Source organism: Canis aureus, chromosome 5, assembly GCF_053574225.1.
Source record: "Canis aureus isolate CA01 chromosome 5, VMU_Caureus_v.1.0, whole genome shotgun sequence".
Taxonomy (NCBI): domain Eukaryota; kingdom Metazoa; phylum Chordata; class Mammalia; order Carnivora; family Canidae; genus Canis; species Canis aureus.
The window spans coordinates 899,212-919,772 of NC_135615.1; the positions used below are offsets into that span (position 1 = coordinate 899,212).

At 33.6% G+C, this 20,561-nt stretch overlaps 1 protein-coding gene across 13 annotated transcripts in view; it reads left to right on the forward strand.

Annotated features, from left to right (window-relative positions):
- The window catches only part of CCDC7 (coiled-coil domain containing 7), a 383,481-nt gene that overhangs the window by 33,674 nt on the left and 329,246 nt on the right, over window positions 1-20,561 (forward strand). For all 13 annotated transcript variants that reach the window (XM_077896533.1, XM_077896532.1, XM_077896535.1 and 10 more), the window contains exons 5-7: window positions 14,429-14,449; window positions 14,757-14,789; window positions 18,972-19,138. In XM_077896533.1, coding sequence (XP_077752659.1) covers window positions 14,429-14,449; window positions 14,757-14,789; window positions 18,972-19,138 — 221 coding nt within the window. The remainder of the gene's footprint in view (window positions 1-14,428; window positions 14,450-14,756; window positions 14,790-18,971; window positions 19,139-20,561) is intronic.

The window sequence follows — 20,561 nt, forward strand, 5'->3', positions numbered from 1 at the left end:
AGCAAAAACCTTAACTCAAAAATATATGCATACCTCCTTTTTCGTTGTAGCATTATTCACAATACTTAACATATGGATATATACATCAATAGATGAATAGATAAAGAAGATGGGCATATGTATACAGTGGAATATTAATTTGGTTATGAAAAGAATGAGATCTCACCATTTGTGACAGCATGGATGGGCTTAATGTTTTATACTAAGTGAAATATGTCAGAGAATGACAAATATATGATTTCACTCATATGGAACGAAACAAATGAACAAAATAATTATGGACAAAGCCATAAATATGGAGAACAAACTAGAGAGTTTGGTTGTTGGAGATGATGGGAGTGGGCCAAAAGTAAAGGGAAGTGAGACATTCAGGCTTTAAATTATGTAATGAATAAGTCAGAGGGAAGAAAGGTACAGCATAGGGAATGTAGTCAGTGATATTGTAATAGCATTGTATGGTGACAGATAGTAGCTACATTTGCATTGAACACAGCATGATGTATAAAGTTGTCAAATCACTATGTTGTACACCTGAAACTAATGTAACATTGTGTGTCAATTATACTTCAATAAAAAAAAGAGGGATGCCTGGGTAGCTCAGTGGTTGAGCATCTGCCTTTCACTCAGGACATGATCCTGGGGTCCTGGGATCAAGTCCCACATTGGGTTCCCCACAGGGAGACTGCTTCTCCCTCTGCCTATGTCTCTGCCTCTTTCTCTCATGAATAAATAAGTAAAATCTTAGGAAAAAAACCCTAAAAACCTTCTGCACAGTAAACCATCAACAAGATGAAAAGATAACCTCTGGAATGGGTGAAAATGTTTGTAAAGCATATATCTGATAAGGGGTTAATATCCAAAATATATACCAAATTTATACAATTCTCTGTGGGGGGGGGGTGCGGGGGGGAGACCCAAACAATCCAATTAAAAAATGGGACAGAAGAACATTTTTTTCCAAAGAAGACATTCAAATGGCCAATGTGTATATGGAATGGTGTTCAGTGTCACTGATCATTAGGGAAATGCAAATCAAAACCACAATGAGATATCACCCCATACTTATTAGAATGACTATCATAAAATAGATAAGAGAACACATGCTTGCAAGGATATGAAGAAATGGCAACTCTTGTATATGACTGGTGGCAATGTAAATTTCCACTAAGGAAAAAATACAGAATTTCTCAAAAATCTAGAAATGTAACTACAGCATGTTCTAGAAATTTCACTTCTGGGTATATATCAAAAGGAAATGAAATCATCTTGAAGAGATAATGCACCCCTATGGTTATTGCAGCATTATTCACAAAAGCCAAAGACACGGAAACAACTTAAATGTCCCTCAGTTAATGAATGGATAAAGAAAATGTGGTATCTATATATTCAATGGAGTATTACTCTTACATAAAGAAGAAGGAAATTCTGCCATATGCAGCAGTATGGATGGACCTTGAGCACATTGCGCTAAGGGGAATAAGTCAAACAAGGAAAGACAAAGTATGATCTGACTTATATGTAAAAAAACTGGATTGAGAACAGATTGGTGGTAGGCAGAGGTGGTGGGGAGATGAGAGGTGGGAGAAATGAGTGATGATGATCAAAAGATAGAAGCTTTTAGTATAAGATAAATAAGTTCTGGGGATATAATGCACTGCATGGTGACTACAAAAATAGAATAAAAACTAAAAAATAAAGGTAAAGGATAGACAAATATATGGTAACTTAAAGCTAGCATGGCTTTATTATTGTTAGACAAATTTGAAGGTAAGGCAAATAAAATTAGAGATGAGTGTCCATACAAGAATCAAAGGTTTGGTTCACCAGGAATATATAACAGTCCTTATGTTCAGCTCCATAATAATACAGCATGAGGTGGGTGGTAGAGTGCTGTCCAGCAAGATGTGGTATACGTGTTGAACCAACTGTGGTGCTATGTTCCCAGTTACTAGAGTTACACAGGTCCAGGAATCAAAAAGGTTAGATTTGCCTCCTCTTCTCATCACTCCCAGTGATCTACTTTGGTAATATTAATTTCCAGGCCCTGCAAGACTAGGTACTGTGGGATTAGAGGCTACCATCCTACAGAGGTGGATTTTTTTTTTTACATGATGTACAATAATAGTTTCATTGAACCTCAAACAACTGTCCGATCCAAGTTCAGAAATTCATTCTAGCTTCTAATTGAAGTACATCATGTTTCTTTGCCTGACAGCTGTGTCTGGCTGTAGAGGTCCCACAGGACTGGCAGACTGGGACTGCTGCAGAGCTAATATTCCCAGAATGGATGAATAAGTATCCTTCATGGGCATGTATGAAGTATTCTTACACATGCTCTAAAATGGTCCCTCATGAGATTAAGCCTCAGTTTCTCCTAGTCACAACTCATGTGTATGGTCTATACACCATTCTTTGTTCGATTTCTTTATCTCTCACCATGTTTTTTGAGTTTGCCTTACAAACCACTTGCACACAATTCTTGGTATCTGCTTTTGGGGGAACTCAAACCAAGATATTTCCCCAACTCGATATAAGAGGCTATGTTAGAATATGTTATTCTTGAACCTACAGCTTATATAGACATTTAGATAAAGGTAAATTATAGGGCAATTTTACTTGTAAGCAGATGTAAAAAATCCTAAACAAAGCATAGCTAGTTGAATCCAATAATTTATTTTGTCTTTTTGTATGAATTGACCATTTGGTTATGATGAAATAGTGTTTCATTTGTCTATGGTAATATTTCTCATCCTATAGTCTGTTGTCTGATATTGATACAGTTCCTCCAGTTTTTTTTTTGATGATTAGTGTTGTTATGATACTTCTTCTACTTAACTTATTTATATATTTATATTTAAAATGTGTTTCCTATAGAGAAAGCTTTTTAAAAAATTTTTTTTTAAAAAGAAAAAAAAAAGAAAAAATTTAAGTATGATGATATCTGCCTTTAATTGGAGTGTTTTGACCAGATGCATAGTATAATTGTTAACATGTTAGGGTATAAGACTTCCATTTTTGCCTTTTTTTTTTTTTTTTTTTGGTACATACAGCAGTATGCCATTTGTTCCTCTGTCTTGCCCTGCCTTAATTAATTTTTTTATTTTTAATTTTTTAAAAAGATTTATTTATTTGAGGGGGGTGGTAGGGACAGAAAGAGAGGGAGAGAGACAATTTTAAACAAACTCCCTGTTCAGTGTGGAGTCTGTTCCTAAGGTAACTACTAATAAAAAATTAAAAAATATACAGAAAAGGAAAATGAATCAAAACAGTATGCTAAATTAAACCAAATAAAACGAATTAATAAAAGAAATGAGTTTCTAAAATAGCATGATATACAGAAAAATAAGATACCAGCAGAAATAAATCCTTCCAGGTAGGTAGTTACATTAAATATAGATTAAGTGGAGCCTGAGTGGCTCAGTCAATTAAGTGTCTGCCTTCAGCTCAGGTCTTGATCCCAGCCTCTTGGGATCAAGCCTGGCATCAGGCTCCTCCTTGCTCAGCAGGGAGTCTGCTTCTCCCTCTCCCTCTGCCCCTACCCTCTTGTGCTCATTCTCTTATAAAATACAAAAAAAAAATTTATTTATAAATAAATAAGTAAATAAATATAGATTAAATTTTGCAATAAAAACCAGAGACTGGCGTTTCAATTCCAATTTGAGGAATCTCTATCCTGTTTTCCATAATAGCTGCACCAACTTACATTCCCACCAACAGTATACGAAAGTTCTCTTTCTCTACATCCTTGTCAACATTAGTTATTGCTTGTCTTTTTGCTACTAGCCATTCTGACAGGTGTGAGGTGATATGTTGTTGTGGTTTCAATTTTCATTTCTCTGATAATTAGTGATTTTGAGTATCTTTTCATGTATCTATTGGCTATCTATATGTCTTCTTTGGAAAACTGTTTAGGTCTCTGCCATTTTTTTTATTGGATTGTGTTTTGTTTTTTCTTTATCTTTTCTTTCTTCTTTCTTTCTTTTTTTTTTTTTTTGATTTTGAGTTATATAGTTCTTTGCATATTTTGGATGTTAACCCCTAATGAGATATATCATTTGCAAATGTCTCCTCCCATTCAGTAGATTGCTTTTTTTGTTTTGTTGATAGTTCATTTGCTATGCAAAAGCTTATTTTGATGTAATCCTAATAGTTTATTTTGCTTTTTTTCTCTTTCCTTAGGAGACCTATCTAGAAAAAATTTGCCATGGTCAGTATCAGAAAAAAAGTATCTGTGTTCTCTTCTAGGATTTTTATGGTTTTAGGTATTTAATCCATTTTTTGTGTGTGGTGTAGAAAGTGGTCCAGTTTCATCCTTTTGCGTATCACTGTCCAGTTTTCCTAGCACCATTAATTGAAGAGAGTGTCTTTTTCCTATTGTATATTCTTGCCTTCTTTGTTGTAGATTAATTGACCACGTAAGCATAGATTTATTTCTGGATTTTCTATTTTGTTCCATTGATCTATGAGTGATTTTGTACCAGTATCATACTGTTTTCATTACTACAGATTTGTAGTATATCTTGAAATCTGGAATTGTGATACCTCCAGCTTTGTTTTTCTTTCTCAAGATCGCTTTAGCTATTTGTGATCTTTTGTGGTTCTATACAAATTTTAGGATTGTTTGTTCTAGTTCTGTGAAAATGCGATTGCTATTTTGATAGGGATTGCATTAAATCTGTAGATTGCCTTGGGTAGTATGGACATTTTAACCGTATTAGTTCTTTAAATCCACAAGTGTGGAATAGCTTTCTATTTGTGTCATACTTTTCTTTCATCAGTGTTTTATGGCTTTCGGAGTACAGGTCTTTCACCACCTTTGTTAAATTTATTCCCAGGTATTTAATTTGTGTGTGTGTGTGTGTGTGTGTGTGTAATTGTAGATAGAATTGTTCTCTTAATTCTCCTTCTGCTAATTTCTTATTAGTGTATAGAAATGCAACATATTTCTAAATATTAATTTTGTATTCTGCAATGTTACTGAATTCATTTATTATTTCTAATAGTTCTAATAGTTTAGGGTTTTCTATGTATAGCATTATGCCATTTGCATAATGACAGTTTAACTTCTTCCTTACCAATATGGATACCTTTTATTTGTTTTTCTTGCCTGATTTATGCTTGAATAAATGTGGTGAGAGTGAGAATTGATGTCCTGTCTTGTTCCTGACCTTTGGGGAAAAGCTCTAATTTTTTCCCCTTTGAGTATGATGTTAACTGTGCGTGTGTGTGTTTGTGTGTGTGTGTGTGTGTGTGTGTGTGTTTATATGGCCTTTGTTATGTTGGTGTATGTTTCTGCTAAACCCATTTCTTTAGAATTTTTATCATGAATGGCTATTGAATTTTTTCAAATGCTGCTTCTGCATCTATTGAGATGATCATATGGTTTTTAATCCTTTTTGTTGATGTGATGTATCACATTGATTTGTAAATATTAAACCATCCTCGCACTCCCAGAATAAATCTCTTTTTTAAAAGATTTTATTTATTTGAGAGACAGTGAGCATGTGTGCATGAATGGGAGGAGGGGCAAAGAGAGAGGAAGAGGGACAAACAGACTCCCTGCCAAGTGAGGAGGATGACACAGGGCTTGATCACAGGGCTTGATCCCAGGATTCTGAGATTGTAACCTGAGCCAAAGTCAGACACTTAACTCACTGAGCCACCCAGGCACCCCAGAATAAATGCCTCTGGTTTGTGGTGAATGCATTTTGAATGTAGTTTACTTGTATTTTGCTGAGGATTTTTGCACCTATGTTCGTTGGTGATATTGGCCTATTATTTTCTTTTTTTCATGGTGTCTTTGTCTGATTTTGGTGTTAGGGTAAATCTGGCTTTGTAGAATGAATTTGGAAACTCCTTCCGTTTTTTGAAATAGTTTGAGAATAGGCATTAACTCTTTAAATGCTTGGTGGAATTCACCTATGAATCCATCTGGTCCTGGATTTATTTTTATTTATTTATTAATTATTATTTTTAAAGATATATTTATTTTAGAGAGTGAGAGACATAAGCAGGGGGAGGGGCAGAGGGAGAAAGACAGAGAGAAAGGAGGCAAACTTCCTACTGAGCAGGGAGCCTGATGTGGGGCTCAATCTCAGGACCCTGAGATTATGACCTGAGCCAAAATGGAGTCAGACACTTAACTGACTGGCCACCCAGGTGCCACTGGGCTTTTATTTTTTGGCAGTTTTTTGATTACTAATTCAATTTCATTACTAATAATTGGTCTTCAGATTTTCTGTCTCTGCCTGATTCAATTTTAGAAGACTGTATATTTCTAGGATTTTATCCATTTCTTTTGAGAAATGGATAATTGGCCCTCTATATGTTTGCTGACATGTAATTTTTCATAGTATTCTCTTATATTTTGTTGTATTTCTGTGGTGTAAGTTGATTCTGCTCTTTTGTTTCTGATTTTATTTATTTGAATTTTTCTTTTTTTCTTGATGAGTCTGGCTAAGGGTTTATCAATTTTGTTTATCTTTTTAAAGAACCAGCTCTTGGTTTCATTCATTGGTCTTTTCCTTTTTAAAAAGTCTATGCTATTTATTTGTATTCTGATCGTTATTAATTTTTCTTCTTTCTATTCACCTTAGGCTTTTTTGGTTCTTTTTCTGGTTCATTTAGGTGTAAGATTAGATTGCTTATTTGAATTTTTCTTGTTTCTTGAGGTAAGCTTGTGTTGCTATGGATCTCCCTCTTAATACTACTTTTGCTGTGTCCCAAAGATTTTAGACAGTTGTATTTTCATCTGTCTCCATATATTTTTCAATTTTTTCTTTGATTTCTTCATTGACCCTCAGTTTATTGTGTATTGTTTAGATTCTATGTGTTTGTGTTCTTTTCATTTTTTTCTTCTGATATTTAGTTTCATACCATTGTGATTGAAAAGGATGCATAGTATGATTTTAGTTTTTCTTTAATTTATTGAAACTTGTTTTGTGCCTAACATATAATCTATTCTTAGGAATGTTCCATGTGCACTTGAGAAGAATGCATATTCTATTATTTTGGATGGAATGTTCTATATATGTGTGTTATGTCCATATGGTCATTCAGAGACTCTTGTTTCCTTATTGATTTTCTGCCTGAATGATCTATCCATTGATATAGGTGAGGTGTTAAAATCTCCTATTATTATTGTATTACAATCGATTACTCCCTTTATGTCTATTTATATTTGCTTTATATATTTAGGTGCTCTAATATTGTTTAGATATTTACAATAGCTGTTTACAGTTGTTATATCTGCTTGTTTGATTGATTCCTTTATTTTATTACTATGTAACACCTTTATTTTTTGTTAGTCTTTGTTTAAAAGTATTATGTCTGATATAAGTATTGTTACCTGGCCTTTTCTTTTTTCTTCCATTTATAGGATCAGTATTTTTCCATTCCTTCACTTTCAGTGTGTATGGGTTTTTGGGTCTGAAGTGAGTCTCTTATAGGGAGTATGTAGATGGTTCTTAAATTTTTAATCCATTATGCCACTCTATGTCTTTTGATTGAAGGCTTTTTATATATATAGGCTTTTTATATATAAAGTATTTATATATAAAGTAATTATTTAGGCTTTTTATATATAAAGTAATTATTGTTAGTTATGTACTTATTGCCATTTTGTTAATTATTTTATGGTTGTTTTTGTAGTTCTCTGCTTCTTGCTGTCCTTTGTGATTTATGAATTTCTGTAGTGTTATATTTGGATTCTTTCTCTTTTTTTTGGATCTTTTATAGATTTTGGGTTTGTGGTTACCATGAAGTTCATATATAACATCTTAAGCATATAGCAGTCTCTATTAATTTGCCAGTCATTTAAGTTCAAATGCATTCTTAAAAAACTTCTTTTTGTTCCTTTTATTCCTTCCTTTACAGTTTATGTGTATGCTGTCATGTTTACATCTTTTTATTCATAATTTTCTTAAATTTAACAATGGCTTTTTTCTTAAGTTCTCTTTCATCTTTGAAGGATAATTTTGCCAGATATGTAATACTTGGCATATGGTATTTTTTCATTAATTGCATTTAAAATATGCCATCACACTACCTACTGGTGTCCATAGTCTCTGAAGAGAAATCAGCTGTTAATTTTATTGAAGATCTCTTGTACATATTCTCTCGTTTTGCTTTCAAAATTTTATATTTGTGTTTGGCTTTCAACAGTTTTACTATAATGTGTCTTCATATGGATCTTTTTCATTTATTCTTCTAGGATTTTGACATATAAATCCTTGTTTTTTCTCAAATTTGGGAAATATGCAGTAATTATTTCCTTATTCGTTTTACCCACTTTTCTTTCTGTTTTCCTGGGAGTCCTGTTATGTCTATGTTGATAATATCAATGATGTCCCATAGTTCTGTTAGGCTCTGTTCCTTTTTTCATTCATTTTTCTTTTTTTCCCCTCAGAATGGATAATTTCAATTGACCTGTTTTTAAATTGACTGATTCTTTTGCCTGTTCAAATCTGTTTTCAAAACCCTCTAGTAAAGTTTTCATTTCAGTTATAGTTCCTTTTGTTCACTTATTTAATTTTTAATTTCTAGAATTTGGCTTCTTTTTGTAATTTCTATATCTTTACTTATACTTGTTAGAATGCTGTTTTTTGTTTCCTTTAATTCTTTGTGCATGATTTCCTTTAGCACTTTGGATATATTTAAGACAGTTGATTTAAAGTTTTTGTCTACTAAGTTCAGTGTGTAAGCTTTCTTAGGGACAGTATCTGTTTATATTTTTTTCCTTCAAATAAGTCACAATTTCCTGATTCACTGAATGCTTGCTTCATAATTTTTTGTTAAAAACTAGATATTTTGAATATGTGGTAACTCTGGATATCAGATTTTCCCCTCTCCTTAAATTTTGTGGTTACTTTTGTTTAGTGAGTTTTCTAAGCTATTATTTTTTAAATATTCATTTTTAAAGCAATTTTATGTTTTCAGCAGAATGCATATATTACAGAGAGTTTCCATATTTCCCCTATTTCTATGCATACATGGCTTCCCCTATTAACATCATGCACCAGACTGTTATCTCTGTATGATCTATGAAACTATATTGACACATCATCACCATCCAAAGTCTATAGTTTACATACGGCTTTCTCTTGTCCATTCTATGGGTTTTAAGGAATGTAAAATGATATGTATGTGCAATTATAGTATACAGAATAGTTTCACTGCCCTAAAAATTCTATGTGCTTCACATATTTATCTTCCTTTCCCTATTTAACCCCTGATAGCCACTGATCTCTTTATGTGTTTATAGTTTTTCTTTTCCAGAATGTCATATAGTTGGAATCATACAATGTGTATAGCCTCTTTTTGATTGGCTTCTTTCACTTAGCAATATTCAATTAAGATTCATACGTGTCTTTTCATGGACTGGCAGCTCTTTTTTGGATGTATGCAGAATAACAATTTATTGCGTAGTTGTACCAGTCTTTTGATTCACTTATTGGATGACACCTTGTTTGCTTCCAAGTTTTGACAATTTTGAATAAACCTGCTATAAACATCTGTGTGCAGATGTTTTTGTATGGACATAGTTTTCAACTCATTTGGGTAAACACCAAGGAGAATGATTGCTAGATAATATAGTAAGAGTAGGCTTAGTTTTTAAAGAAACTCCTCAAAACTTATCACCACTGAATTTTTTAACTTGAACTTGTCCATGCTGAGCTTCCTGCATTTCATTTTTAGTTTGAGTTTTCTTATCCCACTGCTAGTTCCTGTGGAAGTTTGTTCTTATGGATTTCTGCTCTGATACTTTCTGATTCTTCGTATCAGCTGTTTATCTCTTCAATTTTTGGTGCTGTGATTTGTTCTGTGACCTTGATTCTTTGATAGATATAAGAAGAGTTGTTGATTTTCAGTTCATTCAGCTTTTATTGTTAGGTCAGAATGACTAATCCAGGTTCCTTCCATGTCACATTGGAAATCAGAAGTCTAAACTTTATTTTGAAAGTCTATATTCTTTGATGATGTATTTTGTCTCTCGGCTCTCTATTCCTATTGCTTGTGGTCAGCTGGTGGATTTTTTTTTAATAAATTTATTTTTTATTGGTGTTCAATTTGCCAACATACAGAATAACACCCAGTGCTCATCCCATCAAGTGCCCACCTCAGTGCCCGCCACCCAGTCACCCCCACCCCCCGCCCACCTCCCCTTCCATCACCCCTAGTTCGTTTCCCAGATTTAGGAGTCTTTATGTTCTGTCTCCCTTTCTGATATTTCCCACACATTTCTTCTCCCTTCCCATATATTCCCTTTCACTATTATTTATATTCCCCAAATGAATGAGACCACATAATGTTTGTCCTTCTCTGATTGACTTATTTCCCTCCAGTTCCATCCACATCGAAGCAAATGGTGGGTATTTGTCGTTTCTAATGGCTGAATAATATTCCATTGTATACATAGACCACATCTTCTTTATCCATTCATCTTTCGATGGACACTGAGGCTCCTTCCACAGTTTGGCTATTGTGGACATTGCTGCTATAAACATCGGGGTGCAGGTGTCCCGGCGTTTCATTGCATCTGTATCTTTGGGGTAAATCCCCTCAGTTGGTGGATTTGATAAAGATTTCCTTAAATACCTTGAGCCACAAAAAAAAAAAAAAAAAAAAAAAGAAGAAGAGAGAGAGAGAGAGAAAAAAAAATTTTCCCCCTGTTCCTTTAAGATTGGCTCTGTGTTGGGATACTCCTTCAAAGCTTAGCCAGGCTATATACAAATCTTGAGTTAGCCTCCCTTTTCTGCTTCCCCTTGAGCCAAAGATAAAAAAAGGTGGAAATTTAATGTCACTCAGAAATTTTCTGAGCATGAGTCCCGGCATGGGCAAGTGTATGGCTGACAAGATTCCCCCTTATATATGGGATCTTTTCAAAATCCTTATTTTCCAAAGTAACTCCCAGCTTTTTCTTCCAAGCTGTTGACATGCCTATTATTTGCTGCAATTGCAATCTTTTTCTCCAGAGAGCTTTGGCTTATTTATTTGCCTTTCAATGTTGAGGAATGCCCTCCACTTAGCTGGTTTTTTTTTTTTTTGTGGTTTTTTTTGTTTGTTTGTTTTGTTTTGTTTTGTTTTGCTTTGAGAGGGTTCTGAGGTAGATGAAAAAAAAGGTAAAAGCTACTTCCGGACTTCTCTTGGCTTCAGTGATATAATAGCCTGTCTAGAGTGTTAGTTGCAGATTATTTCACTTTAAAAAAATTATGCCATCTTCTTATTAGGAAGCTTTTTATGATAGCAGCATTGAGTGCCAGGCCCATTAACCACAATTTTTTAAGAGTAGGGTATTTTTACTCAGATGGCTAACAGACACATGAAAAGATGCTCAATATTACTCATCATCAGGGAAATACAAATAAAATTATAATGAGATATCACTTCACCCCTGACGGAATGGCTAAAATTAATAATACAGGAAGCAACAGATGTTGGTGAGGATGCAAAGAAAAGGGAATCCTACACTGTTGGTGGGAATGCAAACTGGTACAGCCACTCTGGAAAACAGTATAGAAGTTCCTCAAAAAGTTAAAAATAAACCACATCTTCTTTATCCATTCATCTTTCGTTGGACACCGAGGCTCCTTCCACAGTTTGGCTATTGTGGTTTATGTATACAATGGAATATTACTCAGCTATTAGAAATGACAAATACCCACCATTTGCTTCAACGTGGATGGAACTGGAGGGTATTATGCTGAGTGAAGTAAGTCAGTCGGAGAAGGACAAACATTATATGTTCTCATTCATTTGGGGAATATAAATAATAGTGAAAGGGAATATGAGGGAAGGGAGAAGAAATGTGTGGGAAATATCAGAAAGGGAGACAGAACGTAAAGACTGCTAACTCTGGGAAACGAACTAGGGGTGGTAGAAGGGGAGGAGGGCGGGGGGTGGGAGTGAATGGGTGACGGGCACTGGGGGTTATTCTGTATGTTAGTAAATTGAACACCAATAAAAAATAAATTAAAAAAAAAAGTTAAAAATAGAACTACCCAAGGATCTAGCAATCGCACTACTAGGTACTTATTCAAAGAGTGCAAAAATACTAATTCAAAGGGATATGTATCCTGATGTTTATATTATAGCAGCATTATCAATAGCCAAATTATGGGAAGAGTCTAAATGTCCATTGACTCATGAATGAATTAAGAAGTTATGGTATATATACAATGGAATATTACTCAGCCATAAACAAGAATGAGACCCTGCCATTTGCAATAACATAGATGGAACTATATTGTATTATGCTAAACGAAATAAGTCGGTCAGAGAAAGACAAGTACCATATGATTTCACTCATATGTGGAACTTAAGAAACAGATGAATGTGGGAAGGGAATAGAGAGGCAAGCCATATAACAGACTCTTAACTATAGAGAACAGAACTGAGGATTGCTGGAGGGGGAGATGAGGCAGGCAGGAGGATGGGTTAAATGAGTGATGGGTATTAAGAAGGACACTTGTGATGAGCAGTGAGTTATACGTAAATGATGAATCACTAAATTCTACTCCTAAGACTAATATTATCTTATATGTTAACTAACTGGCATTTGAATAAAAACTTGAAACAAACAAAAAGAGTAGGATATTTCCTGGTTACCTTGCCTGTAGTTTTTTCTTAGGTTTACTTTTCTAAGAATTAATTTTGTTATTGTTTGCTAGGTTAGAATGTGTGGTGAAATCATTTCTGAGCCTTTGAGTTTCTGAAAATAGTTCTGAAATAGAAATAGAAAACTATTTCTTTTTTTTTTTTTTTTTAATTTTTATTTATTTGTGATAGTCACAGAGAGAGAGAGAGAATGAGGCAGAGACACAGGCAGAGCGAGAAGCAGGCTCCATGCACCGGGAGCCCGACGTGGGATTCGATCCCGGGTCTCCAGGATCGCGCCCTGGGCCAAAGGCAGGCGCCAAACCGCCACCCAGGGATCCCTAGAAAACTATTTCTGAAAATAGTTTTATTTTGGCTTTACACTTAAATGATATCTTTAAAATTAGAATGGAAGTTTATATTTTCTGGGGAACTTTAGATATATTCTCCCACATCTTCACAGAATTTTCTCATTCTGTTTAGTGTTTGCCTGAAATTGATTTTCTCACATATGGTCAGTTTTCATTTTCCATGTTTATTAATAATGTTCTAGATTCAGCATTACTGGAACTGATGTGGTTTTCTCAGTAGTTGAGAAAGCCTTTGTTCTCCAGGCTTTTAGTGGCTTAAATAGTTGTTGAACTCTGGCTCTCATGAATGGATGAATTGATATATGATGGTTTCCCATCATCTTCTAAGATAGGAAAGGAGGTTTTGAGAACCTTGGAATCTCTTTTGATGGTGGAAAGAACAAGTTTATTCCAAGGTGGTATGCCTCAGTGAATATTACATTTTAAATCCTTATGTAGCTGAAAATATTTTCCTTCAGACATGGATGTTTATTTAATTTTAGTATGTTTTCTTGAGGATGTCAGCCTTTTTTACTTAGATTTCTGATTTCTTATTATTTAGCACAGTGATTCTCAAACTTTAGTATACAATGGGATCAATTGGACCGCTAGTTAAAACACAAATTGCTGGTCCTACTCCCACAGTTTTTGATCCAGTTGACTGAGATGGGGCCTAAGAATTTATATTACCAATGAATATGTTTGTTTAGGTGATGCTGATGCTTTTGACTATGGGACCACACTTTTTGAACCATTGATTTAGGGTTAGTGTGGCAGAAGGGAAATTTAGACTAGCCTGATTTTTAGTTAATTAACTTTTCTTTACTGCCTGAATGAATGTAGTAATATTTTTACTTAATAAAGTAATTAGAAACGTTTATCTGGATGTAATAGAATGGGCTTTTTGTGTGTATGTGTGGCAGACATAATCATTTTAACATTATATTTTCTAAGTGTTAAATATTGGTATTTTGGATTGTATGATTCATTTTGGATATTCAATTTCTGTCACAATCTCCCAAACCAGTTCTTTGCAATTTCCATTAAAAATATCAAGTAGTAGTATAATATTTTATATCTTGATTTTTAGGCCCTTTACCAGAGCAAAGTTATGTTGAAGAAATAATGTTCTTATGATAATGCTTTTCATTATTGTACTCTCTGCTATATAAAAAAATCTCTTCCAAAAGGAATCTTAAGTTTATTCCTTACCTATATTAAGAAAATATATGAAATCATATATGTGAATTATTTTGGATATTCTAATATCGATCTATAATGACAGAAGTTTTTCTAGAATTGAGTTGTCTATGTAAGATATACTAAAACTACATCTGTATTATAAAAATTATGATTTTTGGATTATAGATTTATAGTTTTAGTGATTTGTGCATTTTTCTGATTGAGAATTAGACTTAAATATTTTATCACATATATTATGACAAATTTTTTAAAAAATGTTTTAATAAAACTTTATTTTCCAGATTTTGGAATCTCTTTATCAGGTATGTTCAATATGTTGCAGTTTAAGTCTACTAACATTTAGTACAGAAATACATATTAATGAAGAAGAGGTTTCTAAGTTTTGAGGCATAAAAAGAACTTCCAAACTTGCTACTATATATTGTTAAAAATGTTATGTTCCAGTTATGTTGCATTAGCCCTATTCTGAACCCTAAGGTAAATGATGTTTGGTTCAGGGCTAATATGTGATAGATGAAGATACATGCACACAAATGCATGCATGTGTACCCATATGTTCAAATAACCTGTCAATAAGTATTTCTTTCTTTTTTTTTTTTCTTTTCAAAGTGGTTTCAGCGACAGGTCAATCATATAGAAGAGGTAAGTATAACATTTCTTAATTGTGAATTAAATTGATATTTTGTCTCACTTGGAAATCAATTTGAAGTGAAAATTGTTTGAATAATCATTGTTTGTAATCTTTTAATTTAGGTAGAGAAGGAAAAAAAATGGGTAGGACATAATGTTCCCCAGGGATTACACACTGCATTCATGCATGTGTCTGGAATGTTCTGAGTCTGACACATTTTTTCTCCTAAAATTAAATAATGGAAATTTTAATTATCCTTCTTTCCTATCTGACATAAAAGTGACAAGAGAAAACTTATCAACTTAATTATTTCTCCTGTATTTAAAAAAGCATGTATAATATGATAATATACTTACTTATAAAATTATATATTGATTTTCTTTAAATTTAATGTTATTTTAATAATTTTTTTTGTACTTTAGATTTTCAGAGGTCTTTTGGTCATTTTGAAAACTGGTGATCTCTAACCTTAAGGGTTTTTAATTCTATTTTGGGAAAGACTTTATGATGTTAACATAACAAGATGATTTCTAGGGTAGCATCAATGATTTATAGAATCATTGTGATTCTCCCTTGGTTATGCTTATGGTTTAGTCCAATTAAACGCTCTTGAATCCCAGGTACTTGAAATTAAATAAGTTCACTTATTTGAGATATAAAATTAAAAAAATAAAGATAGAAATTGTAACTGTATGCTAGCACCTTCTTGTCATCATACCTTTGGCTCCAGAATAGACTTCTATGGTCCGTATACTCTTTGCTTTAGGATAGCTATGGCTAACATTGGAAGAGTGTTAGTAGCTTTTCTTTTAGTATGGTAGATTGGTCATTATCTTTGCAGAGATGTGGGATTGATGTGAAGTCTACTGTTCTACCCTCTTGTAAAATGCATACTTTGCAATGTGAATCATCTAGCTTGCCTCTGGCTTATTTTTGTCTACCAACTTCTTTTAATTCTATTTTATTCCTGAATTTGTCTCTCTCCCTTCTTTTTATACTTTGTCCTGTTAATGTGGAGACCTACCCTAAATCCTAGCCTCTCAGCTCCTTGACTCATTTCCCCAGTTCTAGTGTCTTTCTTTACCTTGGGCCCTTATGTCCAGTCGTCCTCTAGACCTTATTGTTAACCAAATTGCTTTATTTTAAAAATAACTAATCAGAGAACTAATTCTTGAACTATAAATTTCCATCTTATCAATTATTACCATAAATACTATTATAAATATATGCTAATATATATAAATATTATATAATATATATAAATACTATGTGTCTACTTTTCTCTGTATCTATTATTTATACCTTAGTGCCAGTTACCATCATTTCTGGTAATCCTGAAATCCTGATTTATGCATTCATATTCACCAGGAGGAATCTTCAGCACACAACTAAATTTCTGATCTGGAATTCCAAATTTTTCAGTTTTTACATCCATAATTAATTCTTTTGAATAATTATTTAATTTGGTGTATCAGATACATTGCCAAAGTGTTTGTATTATCCTCTGCCTCTTTTTTTTAAAGATTTATTTATTTATTCATGAGAGACAGAGAGAGAGATAGAGAGAGAGAGAGAGAGGCAGAGACACAGGCAGAGGGAGAAGCAGGCTCCATGCAGGGAGCCTGACATGGGACTCGATCCCAGGACTCCAGGATCACGCCCTGGGCCAAAGGCAGGTGCCAAACTGCTGAACCACCCAGGTGCCCATATCTTCTGTCTTTTAATAAATGTTTCTTAAAATATATTTGATGGATCATGTTTAAATATCACCCAAGATACCTGTTAAAAATGCACATTTCAGAACTGCATGTCAGACTTACTGATTTAAAGTTTTCTTGTATGTGTATAGTAGGAATTTGCCTTTTTAATAGGATTTTTTTAGAGGATTATTATGTATACTAACATTTGAGAATCGTGGAATAATCTTGTTTTAATTGCTGACACATTTTATTGTTAGTACATGCTGGTGAGGCTTATGTCTGTCATGTTGCATTAACAGAAATACATGGCGAAGCCTTCATAACATATGGTAAGCCACAGAAGACAAATGTAGGATAAGCATATAGGCTATGCACTTCAGAGTTGTTCTGCTGGAACCTATGCCCATTATGTCCCTTTGATGAAATCTTATAGCCTATCTCATTGTCTAGTCCATATTCCTTTAGTTTTGCAACATCATCTCTTCTCCCAGAAAGGACTTGTGTTTAAATTGAATTCCTAATGGGAAATATAATGTATCAGTTAAGGTCTAATCAAAAGATAAAAACTACACAGTAACCTGAATAGAGAAAGTTTAACATAAAGAATCATTGTAACAGGAGAATACCTACTAAAGTGATAAAGACAACTCTAAAGAATACAGGGATAGAAGGTATAAGAAGTAGCCTCTACTGAGAGTATGAAAGCAAAGCACTTAAGGAAGCACTTAATATCCCTGTCCTTACCCTTTCCCTAACCTAGGGTTAAGGTCCACACCTTGTGAAGAAGGAGATGCTGTCATCACTGATTGGCAGAGAAGTTTTCTGGGGTGCCATGCTGGTGGAACTGGGATGTACTGGAAAGCTGCCCATGATGGCAGTACATTGGGAAGCCATCCTCTGTAGTCCTTGGAAAAGCCATCTTCCAGGGATATGTTGTACCCCTTGCTGTCTATAAGGGTGGTATGCTGGAAAGCTTCCCAGAGAGAAGTTCTGCACTGATAGATTTTGTTAAGAAGTCCTGGGAGAAGCTGCCCAAGGGAATGAGTCATGCCAGGGACCTTGTGAGGAAAACACCGATGGGGGTGGTGCTGTTGAAGCTTTTTGGAGATGATCTCTACTGGTATACTGTGCAGTCTTCTAGGATTAAGCAGAGAGAGATGACAGACTTAGGAAGAAAGCTGCTTCTTTCTGTCATGTCTAGGACCCTCTATTGATAAAGGTTAACATGATACCTGTCAAGAGAGAAAAGTTCTGCTATTATAAGCAGGACAATGGAAGAATGGATTTTTAGATGAGAGGCAATACATTGATCACTGTGGCTGATTGCTACATCACTTTTAGACTCCACTTATGATTTGGCAATGTATCTGATATACCAAATGTGTCCTCTCTTGGGATCATGCCTTTATCCATAGAGTTTCTATGCATCTCCTCTATTTCCCTTCCCCCTGTTCTGCATCCCCCAATTTCAGATTTCCAGAACATTGCCCAGTGTATACTTCTATTACATCCTATTTCCATTTCAAGTAGCCATTACTAAAATGAAGTCTCTTTTAAATCCCATTGCTAGAATTTCTCTTTGCTAGGTTTTATGTCTATGCCTTGACTATTACTACTTTTTAAACATACATACATACATACATACATACATACATTTATTTGTTTGTTTATTAGCTTTCCTTCCCATCAGGTTGGATCTCTGCTATTTTGTAAAAAAAAATTTTTTTTAACTCAATTGCTATGCTACTTATTTATGTTTCTACATATTGGCTGTTTCTGTGTTTCTTTCATTGTGCTTTTTTTTTGTTTGTTTTTTGTTTTTTGTTTTTTTTTAAGAGGGCGGCACTCATCTTGCTCAACTATCTTTAAGTAGACTTAATGCCTAGAATATCAGTTATGGTCTATCACCTTATTCTGTGGATCTTACTGATTCTCTTGCTTGTTCATTATTCTGTAGCTTGATCTATTCTAAAAGTCTTGAGACACCCAAATGGGTCTCAGTTTTTCCTAGATAGACCAAGGAATGCCAGTTTCATAGACTTTTATATATTAACTTCTGGGAGTTAGCAGTAGAAGGAATTGCTTTTGAGAGCAAATTACTGTCTTTCCATATTTATCACAGGTTAAGACTATCCTTAGAAAGGATTTTCTTTCTAAGCAGTTACTTTAGAATTCTCTTGTAAATATTTTGAATTGCCCTTAACTTATCCTGTTTCAATTGTTATTGAACTTGCTTAAAATTCTTATATATTGAGATAATAAAGAGAAGATTGGATTTGAGTTTGATGTGTGAAAGTCAGCACTTATCTATAATCCTGTAGCTAGGTAATTACTTGTAATATCATATTTATAAAATATCAGTATTTGATTATAGCTATAGATAAGAATATTATAAAAATTATTTAAATATGGTAAATAAAATGATGAAATTTCTTTGAGGTATAGGAGCAAAATGGGTATTTCCTAAGTAACTGGCTAATTTTATTGTTTTAGATAAGTAAAGATCAAAGTTTTTCAGAAGCAGACTTTCCAGTATCTGACAAAACAGTCACTTTAAGCATTGCACGAATAGTAAAGCAGGTTCAAAAACTAGAAGAACTGAAAAATCGCCTTAAACAAGAGTCTAAATACTCCTTGAAAGCGGTGTTGGCTAAAGTCAAGTAAGTAAAATATAAGAGTTAATAGAATCCAAAATAATGAGTGGGTATATGATTACTAATGAATGTAAGACAATGGTTCAGATATTATACTATACCTAGAGTTTCTAAATCAAATCAAATAGTCTAGTCAGTTTGCTCCTACTTGAAATTTTTAATAGTTTGAAATGGCACTGTCCAACTGGTGGTCACTAGTCATACTTGGCTACTAAAATTAAAATTCAGTTCAATTTAATTAAAAAATCAATTTTGCTGTCACACTAGCTGCATTTCAAATGCGTAGTAGCCAATGTGGTTGTTGTTGGAAAGTTTTATTGGTATGGCTGGCTTTCAATATCTGGCTTTTAAAATCTTCTCTCAATTTGATTATGTATCTTCTATAATAAATAGGAAACTAAGATATAATTAAAGAATTATTTATGAAAAATCATTACTAAAAATTTCAAAGGGACAGGGATATGGTCCAGAGAATAATTTCCTACTTTTTGGTTGAGAAAACCTTTTTTTGACAGATGGGAGGAAGATTCAAATAATTATTACAATGATACTCCTATTAACTTGTTGACATTAACTTTTGGTTTTTGAGGTTTAGCTGTCTTAAAATTAAATAGATGAATAAATTATCATTACAGGATACCTTCTATGACTTTTATTCCACTTCACATAGTTAACTTTTTTTTGGGGGGTGGTAGTGGTGAGAACACTTCATATCCACTCTCTTAGCATATTTCAAGTATACGATAGTATTGTTAACTGTCAAAACTATGCTGTACATTAGATCCCTGACTTATTTAACTTTTGTTATTTTAGTTTTAATTTAGTGAGTATATAGTGATTTAACAGAATTGTTGATACATCATCCTGTGCTCATCACAACAAGGTGCACTCCTTAATCCCCATCACCAATTTCACCCATCCTCTCATCCTCCTCTGCTCTGGTAACCATGTCTGTTCTCTATAATTAAGAATTTGTTTCTTAATTTGTTTCTTTCTCTTTTTTCCTGTTTGTTTTGTTTCCTTAATCCACATATTAATGAAATCATATGGTGTTTGTCTTTCTACTAACTTATTTCACTTAGCATTATACTCTCTAGCTCCATCTATATAATTGCAAATGATAAGATTTAATTCTTTATGATGGCTGAATCATATTCTATTTTGTGTATATAGCTTTTTCTTTATCCATTCATCAGTCAATGAACACTTGAGCTGCTTCCATAATTTGGCTTTTGTAAATGCTCTATAAACATTGGTATGTATGTATCCCTTTGAAATTTTTTGAATTTTTTGAGTAGATATCCAGTAGTGGGATTACTGGATCATAGGGTAACTCTATTTTTAACTTTTTGAAGAATCTCTATACTGTTTTCCATAGGGGCTGTACCAGTTTGCATTCCCCCTACCAACACTGCACCAGGATTCCTTT